The sequence below is a fragment of the Crinia signifera genome, chromosome 1, assembly GCF_055691185.1.
Source record: "Crinia signifera chromosome 1, ASM5569118v1, whole genome shotgun sequence".
Classification (NCBI taxonomy): Eukaryota; Metazoa; Chordata; class Amphibia; order Anura; family Myobatrachidae; genus Crinia; species Crinia signifera.
In genome coordinates, this window is record NC_139217.1 from 323,287,959 (window position 1) to 323,306,617 (window position 18,659).

General features: G+C 42.0%; 1 protein-coding gene across 1 annotated transcript in view; it reads right to left on the bottom strand.

Annotated features, from left to right (window-relative positions):
• Positions 1-11,745: 11,745 nt before the first annotated feature.
• ROR2 (receptor tyrosine kinase like orphan receptor 2) overlaps positions 11,746-18,659 on the bottom strand; it is a 160,117-nt gene continuing 153,203 nt past the window's right edge. Inside the window, exons 6-9 of the mRNA XM_083187744.1 lie at positions 18,061-18,375; positions 17,224-17,469; positions 15,241-15,446; positions 11,746-14,161 (exon numbers count right to left, since the gene is read on the bottom strand). Of these exons, the coding sequence (XP_083043870.1) occupies positions 12,743-14,161; positions 15,241-15,446; positions 17,224-17,469; positions 18,061-18,375 (2,186 nt within the window). The 3' untranslated portion in view covers positions 11,746-12,742. The remainder of the gene's footprint in view (positions 14,162-15,240; positions 15,447-17,223; positions 17,470-18,060; positions 18,376-18,659) is intronic.

Genomic DNA, 18,659 nt, shown 5'->3' on the forward strand with positions numbered 1-18,659 from the left:
ATATATAATAGTAATTGGGGATCCTCCTGGGTACATTAAGTACCAACCAGTGCAAAAGACTCCCAGTCCCCTTTCCCTTTGAATATCATGAATAAAAATAGCATGCCCCTTCACAGAAAAAAAATTCTGATGTTTTGACACCAAAAACTTTATATTAAAAGATCACTTTCCAGTTCACCTAAAAAAGATGTCGAATGCAAAACGGTGAATCATGGCAAAAATCAGGGATAAAGCAATTCGCCATCCTAGCATTGAATACACTCTCGGCGAATCCCAGTGAAAACCCCATTGAAATACATCCGCGAATTGCAGCGAGCATGAAACGGAGAACTGGCCGGCATTCACTGTTCGCTTTCGGCGAACAGTGTACATTGAATAGGGTGAATCAGATTTTCAGTGAAAAAGATTCACTGCAAGGAGTGAAAACAGCCAGATTCGCTGAGAAAAACATTGAATCGGGAGAATTGAATACTGGCCTAGTCTTAGAAGTTAATTTACAGAATTAGCTTACAATAGAAGTAAAAGAAAACGAAAATCAGTTTATGTAGCAGAAAATAACAAAAGAGCATTGTTACTTAGGGGTAAATTTACTGTATATGGCTGATCCCAGTACAAATGGGTACAAACAGGATCAGCTGTGTACGGCCCGACATTACGAATGGAGAATACGACAAATTTACAAACCTGATGTATTCTCCAGATTAGTTTTCTCCGATGTCGTAGCCGTTCATATTTGGGTGCCGAATATACGGCAGCCAAATAAGTATGAGCCACAAGGATTGTATGGATTTGTCAGATCCGTACAATGCTGGGCAGCGTAAAAACAAATAATATAGAATACATTTTTAATTAAAATAACAGTGTAGGGTCCCCCAGCCCGGCTGTAATCAGCCCCAGGCTCATTGAACCAGTCCTGGTTGCAGAAATACAGGGGGAATAGGGGTACTTCTATAACCAGCACCAGGCTTATGGTCCAGTCCTGGTTCCTAAAATACGGGAACAAACAGAGGAGTCCACCATATTTTGAAAAACAGCACCGGGCCCAGACAGCCATCAGGCTAATGCCACAGCCGGGGGAGACTTTTTATATAAGCTCTCCCCGGCCGAAGCATTAACCCCTTACTGGTCAGCCTGGGCCAGGACCCTGGGGGCTGTCCCCAGTGGGCACTGGGCTCTGGGCTGATAGCCAGAAAGGTTTAAAAATAGATATAATAACTATTGGGTTAACTTGTGGAACTAGAAGTCCCAGCAAGCTTCTTCCGCATGCAGGAATGTGGAGAATCACAAGTACCAGCATGCAGGGCATTAAAGGGCCCACTGGGTCTTATAGTTCAACAACTTAAGAACAGTCAAATAAATGACACAAACACACTGTAAAAAATAAAAGTTTAATACACACTACAATCACAGAAACATACATACATGGACTATAGGGTCACCATAGGCTAGTCCTCTTTTACAGAAAAATCATTAGGGTACCTGTAAAAGGAAATTATACTCTCCAGTGATGTCATACACCGGGTCCTCCCCCAGCCAATCAGCAGCGGGCTCTGGGGGAGCTCCGCGGCTTATTGGCTGTTCGTGGCTTTATAGAAGCCCAAGTTAAAGATTAACATGGGCGTCTATGTGCCTACATTGGACTAAGAGGATGCGATCTACGCCTGAGGAGCTGGTGAGTATAATTTTCTTTCACAGGTACCCTAATGGATTCTACTGGAGAAGAGGACTGGTCTATGGTGGACCCTATATGTTTGTGTGCTTGTAGTGTGTGTTAACTTTTTTTTCTACGGTGTGTGTGTGTGTGTTATTTATTTGCCTATTGGTTAAGTTGTGGAACTACAAGACCCAGCGGATAAGATAGATATAGTTTCTGGTGAAATGCCGTAATGCAGTGTTTTCCAAACTTTCTTGAATAATGGCACCCTAGAGTATCAGCATTTTATTACGCCACCGCTAGGATAAAATATATTTTTATTGATAGATATATGAAAAAAACAAAACTAAATTAAGTAAATTGTGCCCACCTGTCATTTTTATGGTCAGTTACATGGTGGTGTATAGTTTTGCTTCTGATTGTCCACATGTTGTATGCTTGCCAGCTACTAGCAGTGGTTTTTCCTATCACTTTAAATTATTTGATTTGGTCTTGGACCATCAACCCGCTGCACCCCTGCAAAAGACTTGCAGCATCCCAGAGTGCCTAGGCACACAGTTTGGGAACATATGCCATAATTCCTATTACAAATTATTCTGCATATTGTGGTGCCTCCTACACATTATGGGAGGTATTCAATGAGAATACCTGCGAGGTGCAGCAAATCCTTTTTAGGATTCGCTGCACATTCGCCACGTTCTGGAGCCGGCGGGCTCCGGTATTCAACGTGTCAGGGGCTCTCTGCCCCATACTGGTGAATATGAGCTCCTGCGGCGAATGCCGCAGGGAGCCTGAGGACGGTGGCAGGCAGAGAGATGGAAGTCTCTCTGCCTGCCCCAGAACGTTTGTGGGGGGGAGGTGGGCTCCCCGGGTGCCAGGCAGCACAGGCTGCCCCCCGGGGGTGCCAGCAGGGGACCGTATATTCACTATACCCGATCCTAACGATCGGGTGCAGTGAATATATGAATATGTAATGAGCGGCTCGGCTCCGGCGCCCCCTGCTGGCTGCTGTGTAAAAAAAATATATATATATATATATTTTTTTAAATTAAATATATATTCATGTGCTTACAGCACATGAATAAAAGTAGCATGCCCCTCCTCAGAATAAAATTCCTGATTTTTTGACACCTAATGTAAAAAACAAAACACTTTATTTTAAAAGTTCACATTCCACTTCTCCATCAAAAGATAGCGATTGCTACTCGGTGAATCATGGCGAAAAAAACCTTCAAATGTATTCGCCATGTGGTCATTGAATAGGGTGATTCACCGTTTTAGTCCAAAATTCGCCAAACAGCACAAATTCACCATAAAAACATGGCGAATCAGGCTCATTGAATACCGCCCTATGCCACACACTGGAATGCCCATTACTACACCTGCTTATACACATGATGGCCCCAGGAGTGCCCTTTACACAATGCTCACAGTAGTGCACCACTGCAACTTAGACAATGCCCTAGTAGTGCCCCTTACACAATGCCCCCAGTAATGTCATTTACAAATGCCTTCGAAAGTGCCAATTACATTATGCTCCCCACCGCCTTACCCTGCTGCTACTCTCGGGAGAGGAGGAGAGTCAATCACAGAGCTGCTGCTGAAGCCGCTACAATGGCAAGAGAAGGAGAGCAGACCGCAGTGTGCTCCTGCTCCCATCTTGGAGAGTCCGGCGGAAATATAAAAATGGTGCTAGCTTGTGAGCCAATCGGAGCTTGCGTTCCACCAGCAAATTGCTACCTGCTGCTTGGATTTTCCTATGCCAATACATGGAGGGTAGAGTGCCATATGCCCCCAATACACTGGCAAAGGAAAACCCACCAAGACCCTCCAGCAGTGGGTGCGCTCACCGCTCAGCATCTCAGCGCACACCACATAGAGGGTAATGGGGTTGCAGCAGCAGGAGGTTATTAGTGATTAAGCAGCCATCGGAGGTGGTTCTGCCAGTTGGTGTTACCAGTTGGAGCACCCACAGTTCAAATGTGATGTGGGCAACGAGCCACTGACACAAACATAGTTACAGGCCTGAATGGCATTTAATACTACTATAAATGTCATTATATAATAGACTAGGGTTTTTGTCTGACTTCAACCTAGCGTATGTTAATATACATAGGGCAAAGGCAAATACAATTTCTAGAGGGGACATTTCAAAAGTAAAATTACAAACATACAATTGAAAAAAATATACTGAAACAAAGTTAGAATTTAAATATAATAGATATATTATAAATATAATTTTACCATAATTAGTTTTAGTACTGCATAATAGCTTGGTACCATTCTTTAAAATAAATACTCATCTCTGTTCACGTTCATTTAAAACATCCCACCACTCAATGAAAAAGTCTGGTTTTTACTTTACACACAAAAAAGGTCACTTTTAATCCTGCAATACAAATTGGCCAAAAAAAAGTCTGTTCCAATTCTCTTTGCATTTTTCTTCTGTAATCATACCAATGAGGCATGAAAACCTATTATATCAAAGTAAACACTTAATAAATAAGCCAGAAATTTGAAAGATTTATCCAAAGAGAGAAACAAGATATACTGGAAAGGTCCAATTATTTGTGATCTCATGAGTCATCTAGTGGACAGCAGTGTGAACTGCAATAAGAATATCATTGAGATGTTTAATATCTTAAGATACTGTAGCCAGCTGGTTTCTCCTTTCCTGATTTTAACGTTTTCTGATAAATAATTACTTAAAGAGGACCTGACAGGTTTAAGAAAAAGTGATTCTATATAACTGCACCATCAGGGAGATTCCTACCACAGCAGAAGTAACCTGTGGGTAATATTCATCTGGCTGATCTTATTGGGAGAAAACAAAATATTGAAGAATACATATTAATGTAATTAATGGTGCTTAAGGAATCATTAATTAAGTAAACAAAAATGTAGTAAAAGTAATTATTATGAGGGAAAATATTAGCGCTTGCTAATAAGGAAATATTAACTACAGTTGAGAAAAACAATCAGTATATCTTCACAGTGTATCAGTTATGAACACATTATTGAAGATATTCCCATAAGCAGATGGGGGGAACAGAGGCAAGTACAAGGGCCATTGTAGCTCCAAGGTGTAGTAAGCCTATTGTATCATCCCTGGAATAGTACCCCTATTGTATCATTAAATCCTACCCCTGCCCACTTTTCTAGGGAGGCTGCCTGCTCATCTGGGAAAACTGCACAAAGGCCCTTATTCAGATCTGATCGCAGTACAAATTTGTTCTCAAAATGGGCAAAACCATGTGCACTACAGGTGGGGCAGATGTAACATGTATAGAGAGAGTTAAATTTGTGTGAGTTATTTTGTTTCTGTGCAGGGTAAATACTGGCTGCATTATATTTACACTGCCATTTAGATTTCAGTTTCAACACAACCCACCCAAATTTAATTCTCTCTGCACATGTTACATCTGCCCCACCTGCAGTGTACATGGTTTTGCCCATTTTGAGAACAAATTAGTACTGCGATCAGATCTTAATAAGGCCCAAAATCCTGCATTCTCACAGACAGTAAAGGATAAAAAGAATGTATGGATCAGAATAACATTAATATAACTGGTCACATATGAAGGAGTTTAGAGATCCAGGTGGGGGCTACCTATTAAGGTGAGTAGAGCGCCAGGCTAAACAAAGTCTATGAGCAGAATGTAATGCCGCCTGAAATCAGCGGCAGTGCGGGATGCTGGCGGAATTCAGACAAATATTTAAAGGGGCAAAGACTACCCCACCGCTGAATCTGGTCAGAAGCAAAAGCTCGGGATTTTGCGGTGATGTAAATGGGGTATAAGTGATTGCCTTGTAAGTGATTGCACCTTTATAAAAAAGTCAGAGTTCAACTGACTTCCTGCACTGCCGCATTACATTCCGACCCAATAATGTGTGCCTGCATATATAGAGCATTGCTGAGAACATATGGGCCCTTATTCTGGTTGGTGCGGTTCTGTCCGCGTGCGTTCCTTCCGCCGATGTTATGTGTTTGCGCATGTGCAGAGGCATATCTGCGCATGTGCGAACGGAACGTACGTCCAAATTCCGCATGAATTGTTTACACTACGAACAGGGGGAGGAGAGGGGCGGGAAGGGCTGTTTGGCCTCATTAACATATGCCCCGCATTTCATGGGCGTTCCCATGAATACGCTGGGCGTACGTATGGTAATGCGGCCGTGACGCACGTGTAGGGGGCGGACATATGACATTGCCGGATGTCAGCTGCCCGCCCAGATCCCTGCTTTTGCACGGAGAAATGCCCGAGTGGTCTCGAGCACTCGGTGCTGCCTGACCACTCGGTCTTGCATTCGATAGTCTGCGACCATCGAATGATGGGGGAGGTTCCCAGAGATGGAGGAGGTGTATACATGAGAAATCCACTCGTGCTCCGAGCGGTCAGTGGCTTACCGCATTCGGACGGAGTGAGCGATCCGTACGGAAGGCGGGGCTCAGGACGCTCGGTCCTGGCCGCATATTCGGCTCCGGCCGCACAGATCAGAATAAGGCCCATGGTGACCTTCTTCTCACATAATCAGTCCATCACTGTTCAACATTTATATATTAAAAATAATAAAGACGTGAGATCAAAAGTGTGAATAAATAAAAAATAATGAGAGCAGCACAAGGATGAACAGCATTTCCCTTTTACAAGTTGTACAGTATTTTTTTAATTATTAGCTACAGAATAAAGTCATTTTAGAGAAATAAAATAAAAGTTAAATGTTACATAGTGACTGTAAATATATAGTAAAAATAAAGAAAAATCTCCAAAGCCTTATTCCATCCCATACAAGAGACAGATTTCATATTGCACATAAATGAGTGTATTAAGCCCTGTACACATGGGGTGATTTAATCCATTATTATTGCTGGCTAAATGGTCGCTGAGTGACCATATCGCCAGTGTATTTTTTGTGTTGTGGGCAATAAATCGCTAGAAGCACACTCCCGGAGCCAGCCCTTAATGGTGGCTGGTCACAGGAGCATGTTCCTCCGATCATGGCTAAAAATTGCTGGTGCACAATGCACTGTGTACCAGCGACCAGTGATTTCTAGTCCAAATGAGGTAAAGACAGAATGAGACAGAATTGCTTGCAATTTTCAGCTAAAATCGCTGGTCCCTGGTGAAAACAGTACACTGAGCAATATGTTTCCTGAGAGATATTAAGCCAAAATTGATCAGTGACGACCATATCCTTCAGTATATAGAATATTTTATTTATTTAAATCTGTGTTCAGTGTTTATAAGTTTATAAAAGTACTAAATTAAAGAGTACAATATGTCTGTGTTTTTATTAGTTATTGTGTTTCACTAACTTTCTAGCCCTGTACACACACACATCTATTTGCTTTTGATTTGATGTTAGATTCGATTTTCTATTAGATCTGGCGTTAGATCTTTCCATTCGATTTGGCATTAGATCTGTACTTTTGCATTAGATATTGAATTCGATATCGAATTCGATATACATTCATGGTACATTGTACACATTCGATTTACTGGATCGAATTTGGTATTTCCTTGGCTGCACAGTAGATTTTTCTGTTCGGTTTTGTGAAAACGGGAGCGAGCATCGAATCGAATGTAGATCGAAAGTAACACAAAAACCATTCGATTTAATTTAGGATTCGATTTTGCTTCTATAAGCAAAATCGAATCGAAAATCGGGAAAAATTGCTGCATGTGTACAGGGCTTAACTTTTATTTAAAACTCTTTACATAATGACAAATGGTGATCTGATTGGCTGGAACACTGTTTATCATACACAAGTTTTAAATAGTTAAAACCTGTTGAGAAATGGGTTCTTAAGTAATTTAAACTATTGCATATAGGATATTGGTCACATGAGCTGTCCATGCATACACGTTCTGTTATTATTCCCCAGATACTTGTGCAGTGCACATCTATGTACTCATCCCTTGATGTTTGGAAATTATAAACTGCTGTTTGCATTCTGTGCTCATATTTAATGAATATGCAAACATTTGGCTGCCGGGTCATTCCATGCCAAATCATCACAAAAAAAGTTACTTTTCAACCCGACCATCTCAGATTTTCATGGAATTTGGTAGGATGATAGACGACAAAGTTACTTTCATTTGCAAAATTGATACACAGTGTTCATGCAACAGGGTTGCAAACATCACAAAAATAGAAAAATTTAGGCTTGCAATGTCAATGGAAAAAATCATCATCATCATCATCTTTGCTTCTAATTGTGGTAGAACTTTCAACTTGGTCTTGTTTTGAAGATAAGGGGCCATAGTTTTCATATAATAGTTTTAGGTTTAAATATTGACTTATACGTGTCCTTTGACAATGATTATCTGAAAAAGTTTAATTTGTTTGTACATAAATGTTATATAGCTAAATGCAACATCTCTTTGGTATACTGTTCATTTTGGGATGCTTTTCGGAACAGGAACAAAAACAAATATTAAGTACAGCAGTTGAACCATTCATGCACAAACCCATACAGCTGGCAAGTTCAGACTTGTCCTGTACTGGTAATAAATAAATAAATAAATAAATAAATAAATAAATAATAGCATCTCTGTCTGTCTGTCTGTCTCTCTCTCTCTCTCCCTCTCTCTCTCTGTGTTTGGCTCAGTCTGGCTGCAGTTTCTGCATTGAGAACTAGTGATTAATGGGACTAAGATAGTCATCTAATACAGTTTATCAATTAATAATTGTAGTTTCATTTAAGAGCATGATATATGGATAAGTACATTAACGCTCAGTTCTGCAACCCACTTGATATTACAGGGCACAACAGCAGTAGAAAACAATTAAGAAAGGTGCTATCATGGATGATTGAAATACTGACACATGTTAATAGTGATTAAAGAGTTGTGATAAGTGCAGGAAACAAATAAAAAGGGATTTTTTAAATACTGAGGAAGGACAGGAATGGATGGGAGGCTCCCAAAAATCGGGGCCCCCTTCTGGCCCCCCTGGAAAGGTGGGCAATCCTCACAGATACCGGTGGCACCCCCGAATCTCCCTGGTGATTCGCGGCTCATGGGGGGGGGCTAAAGATTCAATATGCGTCTGGGGCTTGATGACGTCTACATCAGGTCCCACACCCACGAAGTGCTGTTGACAGTCTCCTCTCCGGGCTTCCTTGAAGAAGGACCAAGCCCCTCAATTGATGAGGAAAGTGACACAAAAGTGGCATCAGCTTTGGAGTCATTTATGCATAATACAATGAATGCAATGTGATTTTGTTTGTATGTATTCATTAAGGTGGATAGTGTGTTATTATGTTCTGCATTTATATACAGCTCTCCCAGCAATTTACAATATCCTGTCAATAGGTTGACCATCAGTCGGCCAACTATATATAGTCAACATGGCCAAAAGGTCTACATGGACATGAGTTTTTTTGTATTTTTTTTTTCTTATTTTGAACTTTTTTATTCTTTACCAACCATGTGGACAAAGATTGGGAATGGTAAATTGTCCGACGAATGAAATGAGCCATGCAAGGGGATGCAGTGTAATAATTTGGGGTCCATATGCTGAATGTACCAATTGACACCCAAAATTTGTTTTTAAACTCATGTCGACCTTTTCCTGTGTTGACAATTTCCATGTTGACCTTTTTGCTTGTGACAACCTTTTGTACATGTCTGCCTTGTCCATGGTGACCATTTGGGTTTGACCTAGTCATTGGCGACCTTTTGACCATCAACCTTGTATACCATAACCCAATTTACTCCATCTATACTGTAGTTGTGTGCTATAATGTGGTTATTGTACTACAGGAGCAGTCACAGGCAAATTTGGACCTAAAAAGCAGAGGAATAAATGTGAACATTTATAGGGATTTAACCTATTAGGTCCAATGATCCGAAGCCCATTTGCATTTGGGCCGCATTTGCAAAGTGCTGTGTCTTGTAGTCTTGTTATACCAGTGTGGAACTACCCATATATGGAAATTGCAGTCTTGGGCCAAGAAACGGCTTTGGATAGATTCAGGGTTAACACAGAATTATCTGAAAGAATACGTTTTGATCACCATGGCTCATCACAAAACCAACTGATAAATTAAAAATAAACATGATATGTTTACTTTGCATCTAGGAAATGATCATAATTAAGATGAGCTTCCACATCCATTCCAAATTATGTCACTCATTACATTTTTAGTAAACAAAAATAAGATTGGTATTTTCACAATGGAAACCATATGTTGTTACTGGCAGAAATCTCAAGTCTTCCCTGCAAACAAATTGGTTCACATCCATCTTATAATGGTCCTCTTTATGTTATGCACTAGATGCACATTAACATGGATTTAGATGTACACTACTGCACATCTCTAGTGCTCGTAGTGCACTTAGGGGATTCTATACATAGTCATGCTACATGAACGCCCACATGCTGTTGTCCTTACAAATGGCAGGTCCTCCTAGGTATGGGGCTACTGTGGAAGTATGAGGAGCAGCACTGGGCAAAAGTGTCATTGTCACATTTGCAGATATATTACAGGCCTCAATGAATGCCCATTGAAAACACCCGCAGAATAACAGTGCCACTGCCACCCTGCCCTGTTCCTTGCTTGCATGTGAAATACAGTGCCTCATGGGGTTTTACATGTCAAAATACAAATTTTGAGTGTTTATCTATGTTGGGTATGTGGGTCTAATGATGATACCATCTGGCCCGTCCCCTGGAGTGCCCAGACAGACTTACAAAGTAGGCGAGTATGCAATGGGATTCAGCCACGGTGCGCCTGAATAGGTATAAAAACAAGTGAGGATATAGAAGTCGTGAAATATTCATCATATACCATTATACTGGATGCTTTTATCAGAGAGCACATGATGCTTTATCTGGGAAAGTGTAGTCCAAATGTACACCCCATGGAAAGAGATCAGTAATTTCACAAACAAGACGGTATAAGCTTGTATATAAATATCTGTTTTAGATAAGAGCGCCTGGAGTTGAAACGATTTCACTATATATGATTTTTATGAGACTTTCTTAGAATGTGGTAACATTCTAGAGTTAAATTGTCCCATGGGCTGTTTAACCTTTGCACCACTATTTAAAAGCCCATCAATTCCCTTTCTTGTTGACTTCAACGGTGTCTCCCTGGTATACAGTCTTTAGGTCGACACACCTAAGTTCAACTTGCATTGGGTCAACCACTGAAGATCAACATGGGGTTAGGTCGATAGGGACATTAGGTCGATACAAGCATTAGGTTGACATGGGCATGATCGACAGTCAATAGGTCGACATGGGTTTTTCACATTTTTATTGAGCCGACATGAGCAGGTATGCAGTATTTAGTGCCATGCCATTCACTAGGGTGTGGAGGGAGAATAAAATAGTGTGCCGAACGTAGCAATGCACCGGGGCCGAAGCATCGCGAGCCATGCGAGGGGACGTGGTGCACCAATATGGTATCCATGTCGACTGTATCGACATTCAGGTCAGAAAAAAGGGGAAAACCCATGTCCACCTTTTGACTATCAACCTTGCCCATGTTGACCTAATGTGTGCGTCGACCTAATGACCCTGCCAACTTAACCCCATGTCGACCTAAGTCCATGTCGAACTTCACTGGTGGACCCAATGCATGTTGTGTCGACCATATGACCCATACCCGTCCCCTTTGCGTCTAGACTCAAATAATGCACAGAAATATGTGCATTTAAATATAGTAAAATATCGGCCTCCTAAAATAAAGGCAGCACATTTTATTCTTAATTTCAGGGAATATAAAAAAAAACAAAAGAGCCTGAAGTTATTAATATTGGAAGTATAACAGCAATGACTTGGACAGACGGTGCGTGACAGTAGACCGTGCGTAGCTGTAGCATTTTCCATGTGCAAGATGTGTCTTTGCATTTTACAATAAAGCCCATTGGATGATGATGGCGGGGCAATGAATACCCTCAATATAAGACATGGTATAATTACAAGGACAAATGCCCCCCTCGGACTTCTAGGATTTATTTTTACTAAACATGTTTGTACTGAAATATTCATTGTGCCAGTGTAAAGTCCCTATAATAACCGGAGTGTCAGGGAATGTTACTGTATGTTACAAGGCTAGCATAGATTTCTTGACAACATTTTCTGCACAACCTTTATTAAAATCTCAGAACGTGATACAACAAAAAATCGCACTTTGTAAGAAACAAAGGCATGAAATGAATTGACCTGTTTACGCATTTATATTTAAAACATAGACATTGTACAATAAACTGACTCCACGGAGGATATTGTAAACAGTTAAATTACAAAGGCATTCTTCTGATCAAAACACTTCATTTTCTTAAAAAAAAGTATATAAAAGACAATAAAACATAAATTACATTTAAACAACTGTACATGATTTAAGAGGCAGCAACCAAAACAGCACCTGATGTAATGCTTATTCATTTCAGTTTCAAACTAAAGAGAGCAGATTACATTGCAAAGGTCTCCTGTTTTCATATCAGACAAATATCTGTATAGCTGATTCAGCAGTTTATGATATTTGTCTTTAAGCATAGTTAACTAAGAAAAAAAAAAAAACGGACCTCCAGAGTCTTTCAATCACAAGTTTAGTTAGTGCAGGATATATCCTGTATAGAGATTAATTGCACTTGTTGGAAATGAACCAAAACAAAGGACATTCTCAAAAGCGGAGCGATGCGACACATACTCCATTTTGTTACAGTTCATGTCACTGTAGGTAATCAGTCGCTGCTGTGGTACACCCTGTAGGATACGGTGCAGGGATAGTAACAAAAATAATGGTTTACGTAGCAAGTCCAATACATTATCCTCTCTTTGTTCCCTAAATATTGGCATGAATGTTTCCCAAATTTACCATCACAGTCTGGGTAACACAAGTTGTGCTCTGGTACTAAGCTGTATGTTGCACAGCAACAGTACTTTACATTTTATTACAAAAGTAGTGTCCCTGTACGATATTCTGTGTATTGTTGCCATCAACAACATGGAAGAAGAAACTAGTGTACATGGCTCTAGATTGAGCCTGATATATGGCACCATGTGAATTATTTGATTCAGTTAGTTTTACTATTCAAGTCATGAAGAAGTCTTCCTTAAGGACATCAGGTTTTAAGCTTCTGACTGAATATCTGTTTCGTCTAATGGAGAGGTATCATTATCACCCAGCAATTCAGTCTCTGGTACAGATCCTTCTTCTTCCACTTGAATACGGTTTTGTGATAGGTCTTCTGCTGTTAGATGTGCCTCATCACTTCCATCCGCAAGCAGGGCGACTCTGTCAGCCATGGAATTGTTAGAGGGTGCAGTCGTTACGTATCCGGTGCTGGTGGAGCCGCTCCCACTATGGTGAGACCCAGGCTTCGGGATAATTTGTTGTTGCATTTGCTGTGGAGCCATTTGCATTGGTATTTGGACTGGATAAAAATAAGCAGCCATCTGTTGATAGCCATTAACTGGAATGTAGAGCTGATGAGGTGGCACCATGGGTCTAATCTGTCCTTTCATTGGTAAAAACTGTGGCTGTGGAAATGGCCTTCCTTTGGGCTTAAGTTCAACATACCTAGCATTGCTGACATTGCTAACTGGGCTTGTACTAAGAGAACTTGTCTGTGTGGTATTACTTGCTCCAGATGTTTGGGCAGAACTGTTGTAGTTTGACATGTTTTCCCATGTTCTTAGTCTCGTGTGAATGTCCTTAAATCTAGGTCTTCTAGCAGGAAACTCATTCCAGCATTCGAGTATGAGGGAATATATCCAGGCTGGGCACTCATCTGGGCAGAGTAGCATCTGACGGTTCCTTATCATTTCAATGACATCTTGGTTGGAATACCCACAGTATGGCTGCAGACCATAGCTGAAGATTTCCCACAACACTACTCCATAGGACCAGATATCAGACTCAATGGTGCACTTGCCATATGCAATGGCTTCTGGGGACATCCACCTTATAGGAAGCATTGAATTCCCCACTAGTTTATAATAGTCAGCAGAGTACACTTCTCGGAAGAGACCAAGATCAGAAATCTTAACAGCCAGTTTATCAAAGACCAAAATATTTCTGGCTGCCAAATCTTTGTGTACCACATGGTGACTAGAAAGGTATTCCATTCCTGCAGCTATTTGAGTCACAATATGGAGGAAATCGGCTTGTTCCAAAGTGGACTTCACAGTCTTGTCATCATCTGTGCTACCAACATCAGAGTGTGGGGATCTCATGACTAGGAACTCATGTAGATCACTAATTGGCGAGTAACTAAATATCATACTCATTGGTTGCTCCTTGGTCACAGTACCAAGAAGGCAAACAATGTTCGGATGTTGCAGCCTGGATCTCATTGTGGCTTCATGCTTAAATTCTTCTCGAAGAGCCACTTCAACTTTGTCTTTCAGTGTCTTTATAGCAACAGTCTGTGTTTGTTCTCCAGGGGCAGTACCAAATAGATGTCCCTTATACACTTTTCCAAAACGATCTTCTCCCAACTCTTCCATAAACCTCACAGTAGAGAGGTTTATCTCTTTAACTTTGACCTAAGAATAAAAAAAAAAAAAAAAAAAACACATTATAATACAGTTCTTGTAAGTAATCAAAATTTATTGTCATTTTTATAAGTTACCTAAAGAGAGCTGATTTCCAAAACTTAACCATAACCGTAACAAGTCCAGCTCTCTTTGATATATGCAGAACTGTAGAAACCCAGGTGGCACTCAGGTACGAAACTCAAAAACTGAGAAGATGGCTGGCCTTTATAGGACAACATTTCAGAGATCTATAAAGGCTGTTTTCTCCATTTTTTTATTTGATACAGGAGTGCCATTGATTGTATATTAAACTGAATTCTAATTTTTTTATCCACATGAGAAAAGTATTCATTGATGGCAGTGGCCTCTTTTAGTAGATAATGCACCTTGATACACTACAAAATTTGTTCTGGAATGGTTTGAGGAACATAATAAAGAGATTAAGGTGTTGAATTGGGGCCCAGAGCTCAATATGATAGAGCATCTTTTAGATGTGCGAGAAAATCATGTCTAAACCATGGAAGCTCCACCAAGTACTGTAGTGCTGTTTTTGCAGCATAAGGGGACCTACACAATGGGGGTTATTCTGGTTTATTCTCACAAATGCTTGCAAGTCAACCAAACCCCGCCTTGCGAATGGTGGTATGCCGGCCCACCATTCGCAAGGAGCGTATATTCGCACAGTCTGTAAATGGATGTTTTACATCCACATCATTGAATTGTTGGCAACTGATGATGTCAGGTGCCCGCCCCTGGCACCCACGCCACAGCCTCATTAGCATGAGACTGCCCAGCATTCTCCTGGGAATGGCCATGAAACGCTGGGCGTTCACATATGCTAATGGAGCCGCCCGCAGCCCCACGCCCCTCTCTGCCCCCCGCCTGCTGTCCTGGGTTCGTGCACCCAGTGATCCGACTATTCGCAGTAGGTGCATGAACTTTGCGTATGCACATGTGCAGTAACACAACATCAGTCCCTGTGGGAACGAACGGCCGTAGCGAATGGACATGAATAAGGTCCTATAAACATAGTAAAATGCTGCCTGCCATTCACAACTATAATACACAAACATGTCATATGCTCCTACCGGTTGCTTATGCTGGTTCATCAGAGGCATCTCCATGTCCTGGCTGGGGGAGGCCATTAGCTGACGTCTCTGAGGGGTGCCGCCTGATGCTTTCTGTTTATTACGGCACATGCAGACTAGGAAGAAGAGGCACGCGATGACCAAAGGGATTGCAATGCTGGGTACCAATATGTACAGGATTTCCATCTTTGTGTTTTCTCTGCTTCCTAACAACAAAGACATATGAGTTACTGTGATGGCATGCCAAAATATATGTAAAAATGTATAGAACTGGATCATCACACAACAATAAGTAGAACAGTTCTATCTGGCTGTATACAAGTGTAGACCGGCTTACCATTATTTTTATGCATAGTGAAGCTGAATGCAACCCCCAACCCCCCCCCCCCACCCCCCCAAAAAAAAAACTGAATCAGGGCCAATATTTCAATTATTGTACTGTTTACCAAACTGAATAAGATCAATAAATAAATTAACTGGTGTGCTATACAACTACTGCCTTGAAAAGTTATGTAACAATTGTAATTTAGGCACAGTAGGGACTAAGCAGCTCCTAACTGACATGATACAGACTGTGTTTGAAAAATGACAGTTAGGATCCAATTGTCAGGCCCTGTATCACTCTCCATTTTATCACCTGTTAAGGCTTAATAAATATGGGCCAATGGGCCTGATTCAGTATCAGCAAAACTGTGACAGTTTTTGTCTGATACTGAATAAGTTCCTATGTTCTTATCATTAGTTACCACCTACGTATTATGTAACATAAAAATATTTGGTACTTGTTTCCTAGCACGGCCACACCGATTTACATCAGGGTGGTCGTGTCGGAAAAATCGGGTCGATCGCATCGCATGCGATTTGGTCGCATGCGATGCGATCGACGCGACCGACCGATTTTTTTTTTTTAATGAAATGTAAATCGGGTCCCTGGGACCCGATTTTACATTGAATTCAATGTAAAATATTGCCAACCCCCCCCAAATTTTACGTCGTACACCCCACCCCACGATAGACGCCAACCCGAAGCGTGGCGAGCGCAGCGAGCCCACGAGGGGCGGCGGTGCGCGTCCTCCGACCTTTTCATTCCCCTACTATCCACTAGGGCGTGGAGTGAGAATAGAATAGTGTGGCGAGCGCAGCGAGCCACCGAGCCCGAAGCGTGGCGAGCGCAGCGAGCCCCGCGAGGGGACGCGGATACCTTCACAGATAAACGCGTCCCTTCGCGGACTTCACAGGTGTCCGCGTCGCCACGGACACCTGTGAAGCCCGCGAGGGGACGCGTATAACTGTGAAGGTATCCGCGTCCCCTCACGGGGCTCGCTGCGCTCACCACGCTTCGGGCTCGGTGGCTCGCTGCGCTCGCCACACTATTCTATTCTCACTCCACGCCCTAGTGGATAGTAGGGGAATGAAAAGGTCGGAGGACGCGCACCGCCGCCCCTCGCGGGCTCGCTGCGCTCGCCACGCTTCGGGTTGCCGTCTATCGTGGGGGGACATCTATAATGTGAAATGGGTCATATTGGCCCATTTCACATTTTTCACATTTTTTCACTATTTCAATGTCAAAAAATATTTTAACATTGAACCCGATGGAAAAATCGGGGGCATCGCGTCGTGACCATTGTTAATGGTCCCGACCGACGCGATGCCCCCGATATTTTACCTTTCCCGACACGATTTCAATGTTAAAATATTTTTTAACATTGAAGCCTATGGGGAAATCGCGGGCATCGCGTCGGTCGCGTCGGGACCATTGTTAACGGTCCCGACCGACGCGATGCCCCCGATATTTTATCCTAGCCGGCCAAATGGACCTGATTTCAAAGGAAATCGGGTCCATCGGGGGTAATCGTGTACCTTAAGTTAAGGTACATGATTACTCCCGATTGTGGCCGTGCTAGGAAACAAGTACCAAATATTTATTTACAGGGTACATTTTTCTATCTACATGTCCAAATATCTGATCATGTTGATACATACGGCAAGCAGGCACTTCACACAGCTCTACGCGCACGTTCTTGTTAAGGGTGAAACACCAGGGACCCTCCATCTGGCCTCCAGGGTTACGACAGTATGCATGCCCTCCACCAATTTCTGGATAGTCAGCAGTGGACAGCTGGTGGTTGTGTGGAAACTGGTTGTTCCATGGTTGACACTGATGCCCAGACTTTGTGACACTGACCGATCCACGGTAATCAACCCCAGAGCCATTGTAGCATTGTTGATCTAAGGAAAGAGCAATGTGGAGTCAGCACCTCGGCCCACAGAAATACTCCCACCTGCGTTCTGCAAATAGGGGACAGCTAAGAAACAGTCCCTCGATGGGACCTCTGCACAGGATTGGATGATGTTTTGAAAAGTTTTATTCTGGATTTGCTGCTAATTTTAGCTCTGGTTTTTGTCCTAACCCTTCACATCTGGTGTGAGTGTCACAGCTTTTACACACACTAAACAAGAACGCTAACCACATAATAGAAATAGACAATGTTATACATCGGCCAAGCTGTCTTTGAAGAATATTTACAAACAACATACATATATGTGTCTCTTGCTGTAACATGATCTCATACTAATCAGTGAAAATATTCCTAGGTGGGCCTCACTGACAGACACCAGAGCATGCTGGGAAAGGGCACATCCATAGAGAGTCTCATTACACCTATGACCTTGCACCCATGCATAGCGTGAGCACAGTGGGCAGATGGGAACCAGGCTGTAGACCTTTACTGGTCTTAAGATGGGCTCTTTGTAATCAAATAAAGATGTCTGACAGCCACACACACACACAACTGCAAACTGCTAAGAAAAACAACTTACATCTGTTCATTCTCTCCATCGGGATTCCTATTCTCATGCAGTTTACAGCATCAGGGCTCTCAGGCAGCGGAAGCTCCTCACAATTCGGAAGATGAAGCTGCATGAGTATGAGAGGGTTGGAGCGAGCGATGTTGTACTCCTGATGGCATAGGTCATTTTCAAGCACTTCACACTCATCCCGACACAGTTCTCTCGGCTTTGGGGTGCGGGAGTGGTCATCGCACAGGGGGAACACAAAATGGCAGAAAGATGGGATAGCAAACTGGGAGCACTGGTCAGAGAGATGGGTGGATGTACCAATCATGGTGAATGCCGCTGAAAAAAAAGAAAACCAAATGACATCTTGTAAATCATTTTTGTATTTTTGTACTGGCTCGGTGGCTAAATGCTAACTTTGTGTCTGTACTGTATACTTTGTTTAACTTTTATTTGTACAATAAAGACAAGCAGATAAACTGGTTATTAGACGGTGGACAGGTCTGCTTACAAAATATATCATGCATTTGAAAAATGATTACATAAGTCGTGCAGATAACATTCATTGTTTGGCATGATAACAGGCAATAAAGCTGGTAATGAGTCTGATGGTTTTCCTATGA